This window comes from Vanessa cardui, chromosome 17 (genome assembly GCF_905220365.1).
Source record: "Vanessa cardui chromosome 17, ilVanCard2.1, whole genome shotgun sequence".
In the NCBI taxonomy this organism is placed as follows: Eukaryota; Metazoa; Arthropoda; class Insecta; order Lepidoptera; family Nymphalidae; genus Vanessa; species Vanessa cardui.
The window spans coordinates 10,548,869-10,571,899 of NC_061139.1; the positions used below are offsets into that span (position 1 = coordinate 10,548,869).

At 32.7% G+C, this 23,031-nt stretch overlaps 2 protein-coding genes across 2 annotated transcripts in view; one reads left to right on the forward strand and one right to left on the reverse strand.

Moving 5' to 3' along the window:
* The window catches only part of LOC124537059 (chromosome transmission fidelity protein 18 homolog), a 46,949-nt gene extending 42,930 nt beyond the window's left edge, over positions 1 to 4,019 (forward strand). Inside the window, exon 16 of the mRNA XM_047113771.1 lies at positions 3,080 to 4,019. Within this exon, the coding sequence (XP_046969727.1) occupies positions 3,080 to 3,183 (104 nt within the window). The 3' untranslated portion in view covers positions 3,184 to 4,019. The remainder of the gene's footprint in view (positions 1 to 3,079) is intronic.
* A 6,105-nt stretch (positions 4,020 to 10,124) lies between these two features.
* The window catches only part of LOC124536920 (lysine-rich arabinogalactan protein 19-like), a 70,832-nt gene continuing 57,925 nt past the window's right edge, over positions 10,125 to 23,031 (reverse strand). Inside the window, exons 8-9 of the mRNA XM_047113587.1 lie at positions 10,885 to 11,018; positions 10,125 to 10,394 (exon numbers count right to left, since the gene is read on the reverse strand). Coding sequence (XP_046969543.1) covers positions 10,165 to 10,394; positions 10,885 to 11,018 — 364 coding nt within the window. The 3' untranslated portion in view covers positions 10,125 to 10,164. The remainder of the gene's footprint in view (positions 10,395 to 10,884; positions 11,019 to 23,031) is intronic.

Genomic DNA, 23,031 nt, shown 5'->3' on the forward strand with positions numbered 1-23,031 from the left:
AACGATTTGTCAGCTATTTTTTGGAGAGTCGCTAAGATTTGGAACGACCTGCCTGCGTCTATTTTTCCTGATAAGTTAAACTCCGGAGCCTTTAAGAGTAGAGTGGACTGGTTTCCTTTGGATGAGCGTGTACCACCTTCGTCTTTATCACTTTTCATCAGGTGAGATGGAAGACAAACGCCTATTACATGTAAATAAGTAAAAAAAAAAAAACAAACCACTACATTACAAACAGCCAGTAATAAAAATTATATAGAGTCAAACACGCTACCATTATCTTCGATTGACATCGACTATCGCAGTGCAAGACGATTCTCATTAAACATCTATTATTTAAATGAAACATGTAATAATTTAACATCCACCAGACCGTTCCCCCGACGTAACTCCGACCAAGTTATAATGAAGCGGTCTAAGTTGATTGTTAAACGAAATCCATTGTTTGATTTAGTCTACTCCCATTGTATTCGTTTCACTCGATTTAAGTTAAATATTATTAATTCTAAGTTAACATTTATCGTTGAATTGATTTTCGTATTTTGATTGAGTTTCGGTAAGTCTATGTAATTCCATGTTATATGGGTTGTTTGCGTGTGTGGAACTAATTTTCTCGTTGTGTAATATATCTGCTTCGTATATTTGCGTTTATGGTTCAGATTTCCAATTAATTTTATTAGCGATGACAATTATTTTTTTTATAAATGGCTTAATTGATAAATTTCCATTTACGAAATTCTTTGCGACACATTTTGTTTAAAGATCCTATGGTCTAATTGGACAACTGATATCAAGTAACTTGTGAGTGTCGCACTGGTGGGCTAAGTCCTGCTTGCTTTCGCGAATTTAAAGCTTAATCCACTACTCCAATGATGGATTTATTATATAACGGTAGCTTAATATAAGAAACTGTTTAGCTACGTTCGTATAGTTATCTAACAGGCTTTCCTAAAGCTCCGTTTGAGACACTTCCTACGGATATACGAATAACATATGCTTAAAGTTATGCATAAGTTAAATGTATGAAAAAGAGACTTGCAATAAAAAAAATTGTAATCGTCAATTTTAATTGTAATTGATAACCCTTATCAAGCAAGACTAATCGTTGTTTGAGTGTAGTTAACAACCGCGCTATTGTTAAGTCAGTTATTTTAAACATATATCAGTTGATATACAACGCATTTAGATTAAAGTATATAAAATTGTTAAATTCTCACGTCTGAGATTGGGGGGGGGAGTAGATGTTAGGTTACCCCAGAGAAAACAAGGGCTTCTGTACCCATGAAGATATGGAAAAATTCGTGATTATCTTTTGAGAAGTTGCAACTTGAAAGTATAACACGAAACAAAACTTACTTTTGCATTTATATATTTATATAATAAATAATCCATTAAACTAAAATATAATGAAAATAAATTAAACCCCTTTCAGTTACCGTTTGCTTCACAAACTATTTCTATTAAAAACCCGCGTATGAATGTAGCTCATTAAAGCGATCTTCTCATCAACTCCGCCTTTAATTCACCGTCGTTCGTATAAAGCCTGCCTAAATTAAAATGCTACACTAGTTACCGAGTCTCGCTGTGAAGCGGAGCTATTAACGCGAACCGGTTAAGTGTAAGTTAGTTCATACGCTGCCGGGTCCCCGCGAATATTGTCCAATTTTTATTACCAATTTATTATCTGTGAACAGCTAACTGCATCTTCGTCTAGTAGATGGCAAATATGCCTTGACATTCTGAATGATCTGAGTTCAAATCTGGAATCTGATCAATATATTTTTTTACGCATATATTTACTTGGTTGTAGGGCTTTGTGCAATTCCGTCTCGGCAGGTACCACTAAGTCATATATTGTACCGCCATGCAGCAATACTTTGTATTTTTTGCGTTCCACTTTGAATGAGTGAGCCAGTGTAAAAAGCCAGAGTGTACAAGGAACTATGGACATAACATCTTAGTTCCCAAGATCGGTGGCGCATTGGCGATTTGAGGAATATTATTTTTAGTTTTTTTCAGTGCTGACTTCTTACCAACAGTTGGCCCATAGGCGTAATATAAAAATAATTTACATAGTAATACTATTTATTCTGGTGTCATAATCATTTTGAAAACCAATGAGCTAATTTTAATAACTAAGAAATTTATAAAACGCTGGTGAACTTCATCTGACGAAATGGGTTCATATATTACAAAACGGCTGTTTCATTTTATTATCAACATGTATTCCTATCTACAAAAACTTTAATACTTTATTAATACAAATTACAACTTAAACTACCTACAATCATTTAAACACATGTAAAAAGAGATTTTCTTTATGGAAAAATAATGTGAAAATCAGCACAGGTTTGTAGACTCGACGCGGTATTCCGAATCCCCCTCGTAAGAGATTACATAATGCGATAGGTTTGTTCAGCGCAGTCGGTGGGCGTCACAATGCGAGCTATTAGCGTGTGCAAACAGGCTCGGCCTCCGTGTAATTATACAAGTTGATTATGTTCCCGCGCACGCCTCCCGCCGCCGACTTTGACTGGCTTTCATGTTTAAAATCCTTAAGGCTACGACCATATATTCTGATAACTTTGGAACAATTTCGTTTTTGCATTTTGAAGTGAAACTTCTTGAGAATCGTTGTAATTTGAAACTCGATGTGTCGGAAATGAATTACGACAAAAAGACGCAACAAAAAACCTTATTGAGTTATGTATGTCAATTTGTCCCAAAACCTATTAAAAGAGAGAGAGAGAGAGAGAGAGAGAGGGGTTGTTAATTGTTGTTATTAGATGAATACAATAAAACAGCGTGGAATTAATACTTGTTGACTTCCAGGCAGGATAAATTACATGCATATATAATTGTAATGAACTAAAATAACTGTTGTTTTGAATGTTAAAAAAGAGTATCTATTGAGTTTCTTGCCGGTTCTTTTCGGTAGAATCTACTTTCCGAACCGGTGGTAGCTTCACTTAATATAGTTGTTGGATGTGATTCAAAAGTGCTTGTAGAAGCCTACTTGAGTAATGTTTATTTTGATTGATTGATTTTATTGTTGTTTTTCTCAATTTTATCTATTTCCCAGATGCTGTATCCGATGTCATATCTTCAAGCAACGTGTTCTACCAGTATAGAGAAGGATTCAACAACGCGGTGCGTCGTAATGTCCGTCTTCGTGACTTATTATAACATTATATTTGTCAAATAATATATTTAGTATATTGTCATCGTTATCAGGCAATTGCAGTCCATATAGTTAGACATAAGCCTCTCCTAATTTGTGTAAAAACTTCCGGTTTTCTGGTTCTCCCAGCTTCAGATAATTGGTCCAACATTGCTTAATTTATGTAATTATATAAATTGAATTTTACACTAAAAAAGCTTGGACACCAATCTGGTTGGATCGGATGTACCAACTGACCGTTTGTTCCAATCAATAGTACTTCGCATTACTGTGTTCTGATACGAAATATGCTGAGTCCGATTAGTGGCCAATGTTGGTGCCATATTGGCGATTTAAAAAATGGAACCCTCTTATAGTTAGTGCCAACTTTCAAGATGACCATCTCATAGCGGCTAAAATAAATTTTAAACAATGTATTGTCCAAAAACATGTTGTTCTAATATAAAATTAACTTTTTTACTGTAATATACTTCGATGTGTCAGTAAGTAAGCCACAGCCTATGAATGTCTCACTGCTAGGCTTTTCCGATTGAAGTGAAGATTATCCACCATGCAGCGCATTGGCGCTGGTACAATCTTGGTGGTGAACGTAATACTTGTTATAAGATAATTAGATACGTTCAGTTAGGTTCTCGATGTGTTCCTTCATGCCAGGCTCGAGATGAATTATTACCATTTAAGCAAATGGAAATTGCCACATGGAAAAAGCAAATGGTGCTTGCTAAAGTTTGAACCCGCACTGGGCTGGTCGTGTATGTGTGTAACAATAAACTTGAGTTAAACTCGTTAAATAACTTAAATGTCATTAGGAATTGTACAATCGTGTAAATTAATGTTATTTAATATTTTTAAATAAATGTAATTAAATAATACTTTGTTTTACTAATAAAATCTTTCCCCTTTTTAATTGCTATCTTTGATTTGTTTTATATGGAGAGGATTTGATTTCCTTTAAAAATACAATTAGCTAATTTCCTAAATATTTTCGAGTGTGTAGTAAAGACCACAGACTACAACAATAGCCACAGACCACAGACTACATAATCAAAATTTCGCGATTATAGCGATTCTAGAATACATATATCGGTTTCCTCTATTTCTTAGTAGTAGATCTTTGTGCCCGTTGTGGATATGTACCATCGGCTCATCAGATATTCTATCACCAAACAAAAAATACTCAGTATTGTTGCTTTCCGTTTAGAAACCAGTATAACTACAGGCACAAGGGACATAGCATATTCGTTTCCCAAAGTTGGTGGTGCTTTGGAAATGTAAGGAATGGTTAATATTTCTTACAGCGCCGTTATCTATGGGTGGTCTTACTATCAGGTGGCCCATATGCTCGTCCTCTCTAAAACTCTAATCTTCAAGGTTCTACCTTTCTGTTTGAACTAAGCTTTTATAAGACATTCGTAGCATCGAACACATATGTGTACAGATGTGTATACCAGTCGCACCTGAGTCTTGATATCTAAATAATAGAGCATTCAATTTTAATGCATTGTTCTTCCATCAACGGCCATAACTCAAAAACTTTAACGCAGCCGACATCACCTGCATTAGTGTTATTAAAAGCGTAAGCGTTGAAATCCGCTGCGAACTTATTTCATAAATTCATCACAAATATATTTACGAGTGTTCGCGTCAAATGTTATGACAAATGACTTTTGTTTTAATGAATTATTGTACTTCTTCGTAATTGTTTAACGTTCGGTTAGTAATGAGTCTTGAATGTTGCTTTGTGTAAAATATGCATCCCTATGACAGATCGTTATAGTTGTAGACTCACAACATTGTTTGTTAAAACATCTTGATCCTAAAATTGTATCTATAGAGATATATAATTATATATATACATAGTTTTTAGTGATATATGTAACTATATATATTTGCTATGTGAGGTATGGGCTTGTCAAAACAATCACATAGTTGAAAAGGAGAAACACTCAGGAATTATTGCCTGAAAAACCTAATATAGCCTTTTGTCAAGGGATAGGACACCAGGACACCAGTATACTGGGAGCAGCAGCTGAGCAATTGGACCCAGGCCTACAAAATTAAAATAAATAATATACGTCAAGCATTTATCAAGTGCCTGACGTCTTAGATTAAGATTTTGAGTAAAATCTATCGACAGGAATTATCGAGAAGAAAATTTAATGAACGTACAAGTTTTATAAATAAGATTATAAGAACTCTTACTCTACACAAAGAGTTGCATCTCGCTATCTCATCTAATTCTATGCGACGAAAAACTTGTAGTGAGTTGATGCAGACACCAATCAAAGCGAGACGCATATCAACAAAACAAAATGTATTACGTTTTCTCGATTGAGGTTTTTAAGTATTTATTTTGTATTTAATATTCATATCTTTTGTATGACATAAGTAGGCGGACGAGCTAATAAGTCACCATCAGGTACGTGGTCAGGCAATGGCTCTGTAAGACATGTTAACAATTCCTTACCAACCTTGGGAATTAAGATGTTATACCCTACCTGTAGTTATGCTGCCTCGCGCTTTAAACCGAAATATACTGGTTTGTAGTTTCTGTTTGGCAGTGGCAGTGGGTGATACCTACACAAAAGGGTTAGCGCAAAGTCTTAACACGTAAAAAGTTAATTATTTGGTTGTGATTTTGTTGTAGTGTAGTCCGTTTTCGTAAGTCAGCCGATTTAAAATTTATTGTGATTATGGTGTTAAAATATTATAAAAGTTACTCAACATCAATTCAAATATTGAATATTTTTATTAAAAAATATATTAGTGGTCCTCTCCCAAAAAATATCTAACAAATTTATGTAAATACATGTAATATGAATAAAATTAAATTGGTTTTATTCTGGAGTCGCAATTATTTTTTATCTTAGACACGTTTCAAGGTAATAAACATATCAAAAATTCGATGCCCTCGTGTACGTAACATAGATTTGAGTTGGTATGTAAAATGAAAATATTCTTTATTCAAGTGAGCTCATAAAATCACATTTGAATCGTCATTTTACAGTTTGAATTAAATGTAAAGCAAATCCGGGTTTAAAGTATTTAGATTGTACCGAGAACAACTAGAAGAAAGAAAGAATATACGTATCTTTTTAGTTTCGTTTATATTATAACGATAATATATATTGTTATTGTATTTTAACACACGCCCCTAAAAGAAATACATCTTAAAGTTGTAATATTCTTAGTAATAAATAAAGTATTTATTTGTTAACGAAAAACGTTTTTAAAATTTTATTAGTCGTAAATTAACGAACACGACTAATCACTGATGGTAGATTGAATAACAATAGTACAAGTAGTTTTTTGTAATTATTAATTCTGTGTATATAATCCCAGATCATGTCAAAATAATTATACATATTCTGGCAAGAAATCCTCAGCATTTCCTTTCGCAGTTTCCAAGGCCTTACAAAGCAACGTCGTTGATCCAGCGCCTGCCTGCTGCAGACGGAGATAACGCCTGTAGCATCGTATTGCTGCTCCATTAGATTATAAGAGTGTTTACGGATTGCGGAGTTTGTTTGTCTCTGACAATAATTCGTGTGACTGAAAACAGTCTCAAAGATTTCAACAGTCTCAAAGATATCACAATCCGCTATTACGAAAGGAGGCGATTTTCATCATAATGAAATACTGAAAATCAATAGTCAATTCCGTATGGATCAATAATCACATTACGCCAAGATTTCTACACATGCTGTCTTCTTCTTTCCAATCTCAAATCAGTGTTAACGGAAAGAGAGAAATCGATATTGAATTAAACGCCCACTGAACAATGCAGGGCGGTTTAAAATTATTTCAGTCAATATTTTATTAATTCAACTTTTAATTTGGGTAACTTCAAAAGCAATCGTTATGATTACCGTGATGTTCACGTCATTAAAGTTATTTTTCTGCAACAGATATGCGATTAAAAGTTTATTTTTCTTTCTTATTTCTTTCTTAAATGTATGCATGTTAACGCTTAACCATTTGTTTAACCCAATAAACTATAAATATGTGTAGTAAAATAGATAGCTATTAAAAAATAATTATGATTGTTTTCTATCCAATCTTTTTCTAACCAACCGTTTTAACTCTATACGAAGTAGATAAACATATTTGAATAAGAAACCACTACAAACTTTATTTTTGCAACATTTATGATTTGTGTTCTGTTGTCCTCATTTCATCGGCTTTTTCCTGTTATTAATGATTATATTTCTATAGATTTTTTTTTCCAACTCGCTATGTAGTGGATGGATTATGGACGTAATGTGTATACATATGGTTATAAGTTATTTTTTTTATTTCTCTAAGATAATAACAATTTTGGGCTAACTTTGTCGCCCCTCTAAATCTGCCGTCCTAGGCTCCAGCCTACTTAGCCTATTGGTAAATCCGCCACTGACTAAAAACTTAAATCTTACCCATTAATTAAAATTTATATTTCTTATTCATTGCACGAATTTTTATTTATATACGATTAAATCTTTACCTCATTAAATAAGTGTATATAAAAAAAGAAATTGAAGTAATATTAAATTAATCTTTACCATTAGTATAGATAGATAGGGTTGTAAATAGATAGACAGAGACACATGTACACAATATTTTTTTTATTTTTAATAATGTAAACAACTAAATACTCGAAGGTATCTACGCAAGCTAACTACAACATATTATATACAGTTAAATAAAACAACCAGACGCCACAATTCCACGTATCGTGCATAATGCAGTTCAACTTCTATCCCCACTTTCACTCGTATTTACAAAATGGCGTCCGGTTTTACATATACTATGAATAATTATATATTTGTAAGCCTTTTAAAATTTTAAATTAAATTTTTATCGTATCTTATATTAAAAATAACGGATGCTATGATTACTACAATAATACACTTCCTTCTGTAATATAACTCCGACGCCATATTTAGCTCAATTCAGTAAATTACTTACAAAGTTTGATGAGCAAATTCTATTTTGATACAATACTTTTTATGATCTTTGTCATTTATGTGAAATGAAAAAAAAAAACAATTAAATACTGTAACATCCTTGGTTCGAATGAAATGACTTAAAATTTACATATTCTTTATTGAATTTAAAATAAAATTAAATAAAAAAAAGAATCAGGCTTCTTTATTGTTATTTTTACACATATATATAATATACTACCATTATACAAAGAATAATAGTGATTTAATGTAATTCGTAAGCTAGTCCTAGGTATGTACAAAGCGATCGAACCTTTAACGTTAAAACGTATCTAAATCTAAAGATTATTATAACTGGTATTACTGATTATATTATTTACAATAAAACATTTTACTTCTACGAATAAAAAAAATATTCACAACAATTTTGGTCAAATACTGATTTCGGTAAAAGATTATTATTTACAAAAAAATATTACATTGCTTAAAAATAATGAATTAATACTGAAAAAAATATTAAAATAAGTCGACCGTATAACATTACATCTTGCGCAAAATAGTTTTACTTTAAAAAACAAAATTAATAGCTACGATTCTACAGTTAACATGATTTCAAAACAAAAAGGAATGTTTATTATGGAAGTGTGAAATATAATTGTTTATTTTATACAGCAATACTTGTTGTATTCCTATTTAAAGACTAGGTGAGCCAGTGTAACTACAGGCACAAGGATCGTATATATGTAGGCTCTCTGATGACAAGTGGCCTCTATGACCGAACGAAACCATTCCTTACATCGTTAATGCGTCAGCAACCTTATAAACTAAGATGTTAGTAGTTACACTGGCTCACTCATATAATGTATGATGTGATGAGTGAATGAAAAAAATAAAATTACCTTTTTTGACAGTGTGTCAGTTTGTTTCAGATTTTAACGAATTCGAAAGGTAAGTAAAATGAATGGCGCACAGGTAAAAATCCATCCACTTGTAATTAGCATTTCATTTCATCTTTAACTTTATTGAATACAGTTTTAAATCTATTTCATCCTCACTTCACACGTCATCGAATTCATAGCACTCAAAATACTGACAAGACTAGTTTAGGTAACTGAAATACACAAACAAACATACGTATTTACGTTCTTTATATTTTATTACATTGTATTGCTTATTTAATTAACTATTTAATATGGCACATTATAATGGCGTAAATGGCAATTATGGCAATAGAGAATTCACGATGATTTAAAGTAACTTAATATATTAATCTTTTAAACGTGTTACGTAAGTTTATGACATGCTATTATCTATATTTATATTTTTAATTATTTTCCTATTATAACAAAATGTTAACAATATTACATTGTTCATATATTATAATTCTAAATCTATTTTTGTGCAGATTTTGTGATATTTCCAAACATTTTTTAAAGTGTGACCATATCGGATAACTATATTGATATATACTTTGACGGTTGTATTCAGAGCCTTAAAGCGCGACCACATGCCACTGGAAATCGTTTTACGTACTCTTTTATTTACCTAACTTATATTCATTTGAAGTTTTGAAAGGAATGCTTATTTTTAATCTGTACTTTCTTTATTTAAATCGTCTTCCAACAAGCTATTGATTAAACGTTAATTTATCACCTTCGTTAACCGTTGAGAGTCATTACAGCGTGGTCAGTAACATGTATCTTACGTTGGTAACAAACATTGACTTTATATCCTCTTAGAATGAAATGGTACCATCTGATGGTGAACTCCAACGCAGCGCGATGATTGGTCCAATCAAATAGCGCGTTACATACTTCCGTCCCTTTTCTCGAAAGCGAGAGGGAAGATGTTACATAGCAATAAAGAAGACATTATTTATACAGTCACCCCCTACATTTATGAGTATGTTTATTTTCCTAGTAATATGTGATGTATATTAAAAGTGTTGTTTTTTTTAATTTTAAATGTGCCGCAATGGTTTCAGTTATAGAAGATTTAAATTTAGAATCTTCGAGAGCTAATATTGAAGTGCAGTAGCTACTTAGCTTTACTTAAGCCTTCTTATTCTAAGTGCTTCGGTGGGTCCGGTGGTGGCGCTGTAGACGGCGGCTCGTGCAACAGTGGCAGCGGTAACGGTGGTAACGGTAGTGGTAGCTGAAAAGCGCGTGATTGGAAATTTGCTAACGACTGCAGCAAGGCGGCGGAGTGTTCGTGCGCCTTGCGACGGAGCTCAGCTACGCTGGACGACCGCGCCTCCTCTTTGGGACAGCACGGACAGGGAGCGCCCCAGCCTGGAATACAGGAATTAATTTATCCATCCCTTTGATTTACCACTCCTAGTGTGACATACTCATACCAGTTATATAAACAACAACAACAGCCTGTAAAATTCGCACTGCTGGGCTAAAGCCTCCCCTCCCATTGAGGAGAAGGTTTGGAGAATATGCCACCACGCTGCTCAAATGCGGGATTTACATGTGACAGAATTTCGTTGAAATTAGACACATGCACGATGTTTTCCTGCACCGCTGATCATGCCTGGGATTATCCCGCAATTATTGGGTAAGATCAGTATCGGTACGCGTTCTAACCATTGGGCCATTTCGGCTCGACCAGTTATATATAACACACGTAATTCATAACTAATATCACAATATGAAAACAATAAATTGATTTTTGATTAAGAAACTGATCTTCAATTTATTGTTATTGAAAAGAATGAATAATTTTTATGTTTAAGTGTGGAGTAAATAGTGTTGTAATTTTCTATCGTATAGTTACCTTTTAAAGGGAAGAATGGCTGCGATAAATGATTCAAGTGTTGAGAGAGATGAGACAGGTGAGGTGGCAGGAACAGTGGCGGAGGTGGAGCGGGAGCGTCAGCACTGCTCGCCGGAGACGAACGGAAAGCGCCACTGTAACAGAATAACACTTGTAAATATTTCACTAGCTCATAATCTTATATATTAATAGCGTATCCGATATTTTTCCAGCGATTATGGAATAGCTGCACATAGTAAATTGGTTATGGTGTCATTATGAAAAGATTTAGCCATAAATGTGATTAAAATAATATAGAGGAGGAAATAAAGAGGATTCCTGAAGCAGGAAAATAAAGATTTTCTTGTATTTAATGAATATTTTATGTTATCTAGTTTAGATGGTGGTACTACGACTGTATGAGAGAAAAAAATGAAAAACGTAAATAAAATTAAAGACGAACTCCGATTCTTTTGAATAAACGCAAAGTTCCGTGGGACACCTACTAGTCGTAATAAAGCGGAGAATTCTTGCATTGGTAAACTATCACTTAAAAGAAACCTATTTTAAGCTACACTGCAAAATAATATTTCTGTCGATGTTTACGCACCAGCAAATATGATGGTAAGTGAACACAACGTCGTGGCATCGTATTTTCAATATGGTATTTATAACTATGTCTAAATTTCAAACAAATAAAAAAATATGAAACCAGAATTGAATATTCAATGTTTTATTTCTCTCTAAGTGAATTTACAATTCCATCTTTATTAACTTAATCGAATAAAGTGAACGTACTTCAAACGGAAATCAAAATAAAAAACCGGTATCGGAATCTGCGGTCTCACGACGGTTTGTTAGGAGGGGATTTGTGTACGTCAAAGGGCTGACGTCTCATTGCATCAGCGCTACACTCCCGTCGTTACGACCACTGATAACTTGAACTGTAAATATCGAGAGAAAATATCAATTCTATTCGACTATTAGAATTCAAGTGTCATTTAGGTATATGTTTTTTTTTTCTAGATCATGATCGGCCAGTCTAAATAGAAAAAATATTTTTACGTTAGTTAACATTCAAAATTGAGACAGATTATATACTATTACTTATAAAAACGATTTCTATTTTACGTTGTTTTAAACTGTTTAATTATGTCAAATAGAAAGTAAAAATAAATATAGAAAAAAAATCGTAATATCTTTAAATAATTTTCATCAGTATATATTATTATATTAAACAACTATAGTTTATTTGTTCAGGATTAGTAACAAGATTGATCCCAGTATAAAAGCATTTGATAGCCCATATAATCACTGCTTTAAATATGAACCAATAGAACTTCATAAGGTTACTTGCGTTACATCTTATAGTTCAACGTCAAAAATCTAGCGTTTAAACAGTGTAATGTAAATTTCAAACTATATAATAAGGCCTAATAAGGTTTTTACACACTAAAGAAACATTTACAAGGTAAGACTGTGCAAAAATATTGAATCCAGCAAGTCCTGGTATAATGTATTTATTGAATATGAAATTCTAAAAGCATCGTAAGGTAAATATAAAATCGAGTTGAATAAATCAGAATGAAAGCTAAACGACACTAGAGAGGTTCATCAGTGCAAAATTCAAAACAGTAGATCGCGTCAGAGGACAGATTGAGACAATGAAATGAATGGCCGAGGTGTCGCGCCGCTCCGACATTCCCTTAGTGCATACTTGATGTACCGCGACGGCGCGCCGCGAGACACGAGCGGCGGCGGGGACATACGTACAGTAACTTATATTTAAATATCGAATGCTCAAATCTCCAAAGAGTTTCCACTTATTCCCATTTAAAAATATAAAAAAAAAATAAAAAAAAACATACTGGTCTATAATATAGCTTTTTATTAATCACTAGTAGTCGCCCGGCTTAGCTGGCGTTACAGGGTGTTGGTTGTCATTTATCAGGGAATAAAGTAGCCTATGTTCTTTCTTGGAGTTCAAGTTTGCTTCATAAAAAATTTCATCAAATTCGGTTCAGCGGTTTGATCGTGAAAGACAGATCGACAGAGTTACTGTCACATTTATAATAATATAGATATTTAAATTTTTAATACTCAAACCTTCAAAGATTTTACATTTATCCCTATTTAACGTTTTTTAATGAAAAGAAAAACAATCATACCAATCTATTGTTGTTTATTAAAAATTGTATTGAATTTAATTTAATATATTAAAGTTATCGATAAGGAATCAATAGGTACAAGCTATGGCATTTCTGTTGCAATAATGTAATTAACTTATTATAATTACCATAAACTAAATAATTATAAAAGTCAATAACCAACATAATTCAAACAATAAAACGCTGTCAATCATCGCTTTCGCTTGTAACTTAGAAATAAAATTCCCCCGGGCACTCGTTCAATGGAATCAAAGGATTTGCGTTCATTACAGATGGTAATAATTGATGGATGGCACGGGCGCGGCCACCGCACGTCGGAGACGCTTTCACTGATACGCGAAACGCTGGCACTCTGAACGTACCTCGTGATATAATAGAATCCGACTTTGCTACGAGCTAATGCAACTTGTTTAAAATGAATGGAAAGAAATGTTTTACGCAATTTCGTTTCGTTTATCTTTTATGGAAGTTACTTTTGAAGATATTTCGATTAAGTTTTGTTAGTTTCACCTTTTTTAGTAAGATTCAAAAGATTATTTGCTGTGGTAATTGCGCGAAAACAAATAGAAGGAAAAAATCAATGAAAGAAATGTAAAAGGACAAAGTAATTACTTTACGACAACAACATTATCCTACTATAAATGATCTATTTTAAGTCTATCCATAGTATACATAAGACAATGTTGTGATCATCTTCTCTTTACATGCGTTAAATTTTCCAACAAAACTATTAAAAAACCGAAACCTACAAATGCATAGAGCGGGCATTTAAATATTTTATAATAAGAATCTCACTTTCTTAGTGATAAAACAGATTTGCCTTTTTAAATTATTTTCTTGAATGACTAGTACATTTACCGTAACATAAGAAATTGTTACTTCTGGATTTCGTTCAAATATTGTTGATTTTTTAAGAGTCAGCGTCTTAAATGAGACGACATTATGAATTAAAAGCATTAAGCATTTCTTAGATATTTCAAAGATTCTAGATCCATAGGCAGGCCAGACGTGAGAGTATATTCAACGTTTAGGAACATTCCATTACATGAGATAGAAGATACGATATAGAGACAAAAGGAAAGAGAGGTATATATTTTGAGTTTGTACGTATCAAGTGGACGGTAATGCACGCGAAAATATCTTTTTTTTACGTTTTGATAAGAACACCCAATACGGCTTATTTAAATATCTTAAAATCTAAAATGATTTCTGATGTAATAATTTAAATTGGAGTATAATAATTCGCTTCACCATCTTTAATACCTAAACACAAGATTCCATAGCAAGGGTCAATCCCAAAGTTTGTCGTGTAACGAAGCGTACCTCTATTAATTGGTTTGAGGGGGGAGATGTCTCCCAAATTGTCCTCCTTGAGGAGTTGATAATATGAATATTCAACTAGCGAATTGTATACAAGGCGTGGAACAAAGAGAATTGATGCTATCTTAATACCGTTACTAATTTTGATTAAAGCGCTCGAGGAATTGAGTGAAGTGACTGTTTGTTTTGTCTTTGATTAAATAGTTAATTAAATGTGTTTAATTTGTAATCGTGGCGTTATCAAATTGTACGAGTCACTAATTTTGATATCATATCACGTGCCTTATTTATATTGAATCCTAATATGTGTAAGTGTATACAAATCAATATTAAATATAGCTAATGTACAAATACCGCGTTGAAAAAAAAACTACCGGCATTTATAAAAAATAATTTACTAAATATTCCAACTTCTTGATCATATATAATAATTATTATTAACATATTATTGTATCTCTAAATCATTCACTTATATGATAAATATATATCATTAATAAGTTTATTGATTTGGCCGGGTTGATAGTCTTTAAATTCCGTAGCGATTTTGAGCTAATTAATAATAACTGCAAAATCTAGATGCGGCTTACTTAATCCATTCTTAATTTAAATGAGTACCGTTGATAATAACTGCAAATTGGTTGGTTATATATAAAAAATATACATATTTAACCGACTTCAAAAAAAGGAGGAGGTTCTCAATTCGTCGGAGCCTTTTTTTTTTTATTTTTTATGTATGTTACCGAATTACTCGAAGATGGCTGGGCCGATTTTGACAATTCTTTTTTTGTTTGAAAGGGCATGTTTTACAGGTGGTCCCATTGTCAGGAGATTAGGATCTGATGATGTGATCCTGGAGAAACCGAGGGAACTCCTCAAATTTTAGAGGCACACCTATAGTGATTTCGGTTTTATTCAAAGTGCCTTGGTTATATGCTCACGAAAAGTGACATTTGATGAAGTGGAACTGATGATGAAGACCACAACTAGTAATCAGAACCTATTAGTAAGTAACTATTTTACGGGCTTAGTTCTATTTCTTTAAGATAGTCGTCAAGCAATTGATGTTAGTAAACATGCCTATGATGAAGTCTAGCTGATGGTGGACTACCAGGAGAACTCCTCAATGATTAACGGCATTAAAGTGAATGACAAACACTACCAATTGTAATAATAAATAACAAAACAACACTGAAAAGCAGTAAATAAATTTTTATAAATAAAAAAAAAACCGCCTTCAAATTTTAATGCCTTTTGTGATTAAAAAATCATAAATTGGATATGGATGTAACTGATTATTTTTTTCTTTTTAGTTAATTTTTGAAGGCGGTTTTTTTTTATTTATAAAAATTTATTCAATATTATAATGACATACGCTGTTTATTGTTTTCGAATAAATTTAGGTTAATAAACACTTTGTTTTAAGTGTTAGCGTCGTAATGTTATAACAAATTAATCGGGTCTTTGTAGTTCCTAATATGAGATATACATATATCGATACTTCTACACTAATATTACGCGCACGCGTTCTACCTTTAACTATTATATATATTTTTGTAATTCTTAGCTTGTTTCATCTTATAACTTGAATTAAAGTATGGGTGTGTTAAGGAAAAGCGACTTCTGGCGCGGGAGCTCACGGCACTCAAAGGACTCCTACACTATTCTGGGTTGGCTGGCAGAAAATGCTGTTCTAGCGTTAAGTCCGCCCTTTGTACAAGTTTTATTTGTGCAATAAAGAATAATAAAAAAAAAGGAGGAAGTCAACCTTTGAGATGTTATTGTACCGTCTTGGTTATTGATGAAATAAACAGTTATTATTATTATTATTTATTATTATAAATGTGAAAATAACTCTGTGAAACTCTGTCTGCTGTTTGTCGCCTTTTCACAATCAAACCAATCGAATCGAATTTGATGAAATTTGATATGAAGCAGATTTGAACGCTAAAGACTGTATTTTCCTAACACATGACAAACTACCCTCAAAACGAGAGCAAAGCCTCAGGCGACAAATTGTTTCAATATATAATATAAATACCAAATCGTATGGAATATATAATAATAGTATATGCAGTTATATTGTGGACATATAACCGAAAATATATGTAGAATCTATCGCAAGTAACAAAATCCTTCTTATATAAAACCTTCCTCGTAGGTAGAGTGGATAAAGCACATAGGTAGAGTCGGGTGTAATAACAATGTTCAATTATTCATGCAATTAACTGATTATAGCGACACAGGGGCCACCCCGAACTATCACGCTGCGAGCGTAAAGTGTGACTGACTTCACGCTTACATACACCAAGTTATATCTTTTGCATATAAAGTTATATGTTTTGTATAAAACGGATTTTGGTCTACTTCTATGAAATTAAATGGATTTCGGTAAATATATGTATATAGGAACGTTTTTTTTTATAGATAGGAAATGTATTCATAAAAAAATCTGCCATTAAATGTTCTAATTTTGAATACGAGATATACTTACTATAATTCCGAACCGGTGGTAGATTTTTGAATATCGATAAGCAAGTGCTTCATTTCCATATTGAATAAACACTTTTGACTTTAACTTTGACTTGTTACCGGTTTAAATAATAATGATATAAATAACTGATCAGGATTACTAAACTAGTGGACATTTCAACGTTATCAACTTGAGTATGTGAAACTTATTACGGCTGATATTGATTCCGACACAAAAAAATCTGTTGAGGAGTTGTCCACAACAAAGGTAAAAGATTATAACAGTCCCACGACTTAGCTAGGTTCCAGTCTCTGTCACTTTTGAGAAGAAGGAAGAAGAAGAAAATAACTTCACAGCGATGCATCAATACGCGTTAGTATACTGTCAGATTTTCATCCGCCACAAGTAACATCGATCGCGTAAGGAATTATAATCACAAATTAAGAACTTATAAATTTCCGGATTTAAGTTAAGATTCTTGTCTTTTAATCACTGGACCACAGCTTATGATTTAATATTACATCCATCCCCAATTTTATTTCATTCCTGTCGCCTATTATTTTGTCTGCGGTGAAAATTATCGAATTACTTTACAATTATCACCAAAGCAAATAATAAATATTATACTGATATAATATTCTCATACATATAAGGCAGCTTTCATGTGGCTTTCTGCCTGCCTACTGAAAGTCTTAAGACTTGTTTCCAATATAAAATGTATCTTTATGTAATTTTTCTTACTCTGTATAAGATAGAAGCTACCCATTCGTAGAATATAAAGATAGAAGAATCGAGCTATAATTAATGGGATAAATTCATTGGCGAATTAATTAATAATGTCAAACCATTAATTCCCAATTATATTAACTCAGCTTAATATCAATATGCGATAATATACTTATAATAAAAAAAGGATATTGTAATTTTACAAATGTAAAAGTCAGTAACGTATTCGACGCGAGCCCTTGGGATTAAATCATTTTATACAAAAATGGCTTTTAACGAAGGCTCGTTAAACTCTTTCTCATTATTGTAATAATATACAATAAAACAATTCGCAATGAACACTTTTTAAGTATACTTTATACACAACAGTCTGTGAAAAACTGAAATCGAGGAAAGTTAAATATTATATAACCCTCAACAACAGTATATTATTATTAATATATTTAATATAATTATTAATTGTATCGATAAGAACATTATTAATAATGTAGAACGCTAAATTCCAATAGAATTTCATTTATTATCACAGATCGAAACTTTGTTTTATCTACAAATCTCAAATTTTATTCTTTCATCTACAAATCTTTACAAGATTATCACACATTACTCTTATTTAGAAAAGTTAAAACTATCTTCTTTAAACAAATATCTAATATCTTTTTTCTAATACTTTATGTTCTTAAGTTAAGATGCAATAAATTTAGAGAAGATAGAGAGATTGAACAATAAAGATACTTTATTTTTAATGCAAAAATAATAAAATTATGCTCAATATAAATATATCGACGAACCCGCATCGTAGCACCGCAGTGGAATAAACTTAAAGCCTCCTTATAAGCAGAAGGTCTTACACGCGCAATGTTACACATACAAGTTTAATTTTCTAAAAATAAAATCCATCATTTTTGTATATCACTCGCATTAAGTTCTGATAGTTGCGCGTTTATATTCCCGCCAAGTGTAATGCACCCGCCCCATCTTGATGTTATTAACACTTAGCGTAGATAACAAACAATAACTTTGTCACTTTGCTCCGCTCCGCTAAATTACCGCCAATTTATCGTGTTGCATAATTAATTATCATTTTGCATGTACACACGTCTTGTAACCGAACATTCAGATACATTCAAGTAATTTATTTATACGGTATTCTTTTAGACATTCGCGTGAAACTAGACGCGTATAATGCACTTAGCTAGTCTTGATATTATTACCACTTAGCGTATACAACAAACAGGAACCTTGTCGCGTCGCTTCGCTAAATTAGCGTCAATTTATCGTGTTGCATAATTAATTTTCATTTGTGAACGCGTATACTGTTACGGTACAACTATATTTTGATCATTTATTCATAGCTCCGTGTCAGGCATTTCATGACGCTGAATTTCATGTGCAATTGAATAAAGCGCATGGCTTTTGCTAGTCACTACGGAATTCGTTTTAAGGTGACGTCAGAGCTTGTTTGATTAAGGTTTATCATGTATGGAACTGAATTAGTGAATAAAATTATATCATCGCTTATGAGGTAGCAGCTTAGTTATTCATATTCAATATATATAACAAATTATTTACATTGAATTATACTTATAAAAGATAAGTATTTATTTATCAGTAAATTCTTTAAGCGGTCTCTGATTATCAATTTAAAAACAGAACTCTCGCCTTAGAATTAAACATGAATATAAAACAAATTAAAATACAAAAGTATCAATACTTATTATTTCAATAACAGGTTTAACCATATATGTATGTGAATCGTCACGATTGTGGTTAAAAACACCCATCATAACCGAAGACCATGGGCCCAACTTTAAACAAAATCCAATGACATTTGTTAATAATTTATTTTCTCGAAGTTTTCAATGAAGAGAAAAATTCTGACAAGATTCTGTAGGTATCGGTATGGAATTTGGTCTTGAATACCCACCAAAGAGGGTGATGGAACAAACTCCAAACATCAGTCATTCTTAGTGTAAACGTAATTAGTTTAAACTAGAAAAAATAACTCGAAACGCTTACACGTGACTGTAATAACTCAAAGAGAAAGCTAAAACGTTCCAACACCACTTTATGTACATCTTTAAGGAGAAAATTTAATTTTAAGTGAAAGGTAGGCATGGTAGGAGGAGCTCCTAATTGCCAATTTTCTCTTTACGCCATTTTTTTCTGCTTTTAAGGAGAAAAATTCGTTAATGCATATTTAATCGCCGTAATCGCCTCTCCCTCACGAAATTACGAGACGCCCGCTTTTTATATTTTTAATATTTAGAAAGTAATTATTAGATTTTTTTTCATTTAATGTTGATATTACTTTAGTAGATGAATTTATTATTGTCTTATTAATTAGGCACTGGTGTAGTTTTTTATTCATTTCTTATAAAGAGGGATATTATTCGTCTCTTTATGGATAAGTTTTAAATACCTGTATATTTAACCTGCCATTTACGATATAGTACTACCATATATACATTTGTGAATTGCTCATGGCTTAGTGGTAGTGATTTGTACAAAACCATCTGATTAGGTACTACCCAGCCATTTTATATTCTACCGGCAAACAGCAATTCTAGTATTCTTTTGATCCGGTTTGGCATTGGATTGGCCCAACAGTGGTCCCACGCACGTACCTATACTATAAAAAAAAGTTCAACACACTATACCCTATAATAATTTGCTTGTGACAATAGTAACTAGTGTGCTAGACTTCATGATTCTTAATGATAATATAAAATACCGCTTTAAAATATAAATACATTTTTAAATTAGAAATAGACCGGAAACAAACCCAAAGTTCTTCAATCGCTTTATGCTTTAAAGTAATTTAAATGTTTTAAATATCAGACTTCTTATTTCTCTTATTTCTTTATACATACAAAGAATAAATGAATCTTATACATAACACACACTCAAGATAATATATAAAACAATATTTTCATATGGACTTGCAATGTATGTGCTCACTTAACGCGAAAAGCTCCGTATTTATATTTTTCGCGATCAGTAACAAGCAGCGCTGGTAATCTACATTACTATCCCAGTCAACTATCCGGTCTCAGGGGCACACAATCATTTTCTTTGAGCCCGCTGTAATCCACCGTCCCACCTCATGTATAATGCGTGCATATAAATTTCAATTTTAAACCCGCGCTGGCTCCAGTTACAGCCATTTGCGGAATTACGCCGGCCGGGGGTTAGACCTCTACGTGACGGCTGTTATACTTTCTTTTTTAATATTAGATTATATAGCTCCGAGTAAGTTCATAACTTTGAGATGCTACACAATATTTATAAAGGTTTCGTGAGAATAACTCGGGAATTTTTAAGTAATGTTGCAAAGGTCATTGATGCCGCTTTTGACTTCAATCCTTTAATATACAAATAGCTACAAAATATTATACAATTGAATTGCCCGATATCACACTTATAACATTATAATACTAACTAGCGACCCGCCCCGACTAAACGTAATCTTTTTATACCTAACACCTGACCAACCTCTAAAACGTAAGCGCAGCCTAGTATGATAACTAGAATATTATATATACTACGATCTAGGATGGAGCCGTAACGTTCAGTGGGAACGTTACAGGAAATTTCCCACTGCTGGGCCTGCTCTACCTTTCTTTTGCATATTCCGCCACGCTTTCGTTAAAATTAGTCACATGCAGGTTCTCTCACGATATCCTTCCTCACCGCCTAGCACGAGATGAATTATAAACACAAATTATGCACATGAAAACAGGTGCTTGCCGGGGTTTGAATTCGTGATGATTGCTTAAGATTTACGCGTTGTAATCACGGGGCCATCTCGGATCTGCTTAGCGGTAGGTATCGTATTATATAAATTGAATAGTTATCGTATTGCAGTCGTCCCGTTGTGTGTAAAAGCATCAGGTTTCATAGTAGTGGCGCAAACGCTAGGCACGTAATCATGTAATGTGTTTGCGACGAGTACGAACACCCAAACGCTTCAGTTATATTTCACTGCGCATTCGTTTTGACGTATAAATTGTATTAAATATATTTCGCTCGCTAAGGCACGCTGAAATGAAAATTGATACGAGCTAAATTAGTTTTACTTAGATGCGAATATAATTTAACATAACGTATTTTGTAGATGAATTATGCAAAATAAGAAAATGCTTTTGAAATTTTGCGAAATGACTAATAATATATCTATCTAAAACTCTTACAAAAGGTAAAGCTATTAGGTATTAAGTGAGAATGAAAATATTTGAAGCGTCAGGATCGAAGCTAATACTGTAACATTAGATTGGGCATTTGCGCATTTAGCCCACGTATATCATAGGTCTAATAATTTAACCTTGCAAAATATCTTGCATCCTAAGAAAGGAACTTTAGGGTTCAAGATTGCCTGTGTTTGCACTGATTTAACTCTGGAAACACACAGACAAATAAACAAACTGATTTAATGTCGCATTTATAATATTAATCAACGAATAATTTAAAAAAAATGCACATGTCATATATAAGTTTCATATCAGAGGGTAAGCAATACACATATTTTACCCTTCGGGTGCACATAACTGGTTATAAAAATGATATATTCCCCAACTAAAATAAAATGAAACGAAATAAGTAACAATGGCAGCCGTCAATAAGACAAAGACTGGCAGTCAATCCGCGGTAATCCGCGGCATGATAATAACATTTGCGATCCGAGCTAATGCAGCGCCCTGCCTCCCAGCGGACTTTAAACTGCTTACGGATTTAAACGACCCGCTCGCTTTGTTTATAAGCAGCGGTGAAGGTAAGTGGTGAGGCTTACTTACGTTGAGTTCTTTTCATACATACTAACTTCGAATTTCGATATCAATTTTAGATGTACTGAAAAAAACACACGACTAAGTACATATAATCAATAAAATATGCTACAACTTTACTTTAGTCCTGTGCACTTGGTTAGTCGCTATTGCGAATAACCGCCATGATCAAAAACGATATGAAGAATATCATTACCTCTTTGACAAGATCAAGTATATAACTAAGAATGATTGATCAATAAAAAAGCATTCGATATAATTATCGGAAGCAATAATTTAAAAATATTACAAAATCTTTCATAACGAACAGCTAAGCAAGAACACATATGTAAATCTTCAAATTAAAATATTTAACATTCACAGCTTAAACTATGACAAATGAAATCACTAACTCGAACGCGTCCGTAATAAATAAAAGATTAATATAGATTAAAGAGTCGAAAAAGTCAAGAGATTCTCACAATTAGAACAATCGGTCACATTTGTTCGTATAATGTGTATAAATTGATATAACAATTTCATCTCTTCCGTGCCCCATAAATTCTAATAAAAACACAGCTCACTTATCAAATTAGAAAAATTAAATGTGATAAATAAAGTCCAATTAAAAGTTATTGCGTAAAAAAGGCATAAATTAATTCGTTGAATACGGATGCGATGACAAAAAAAAAACAAGTGAGCGAGCGCGCGTCAACTCGTG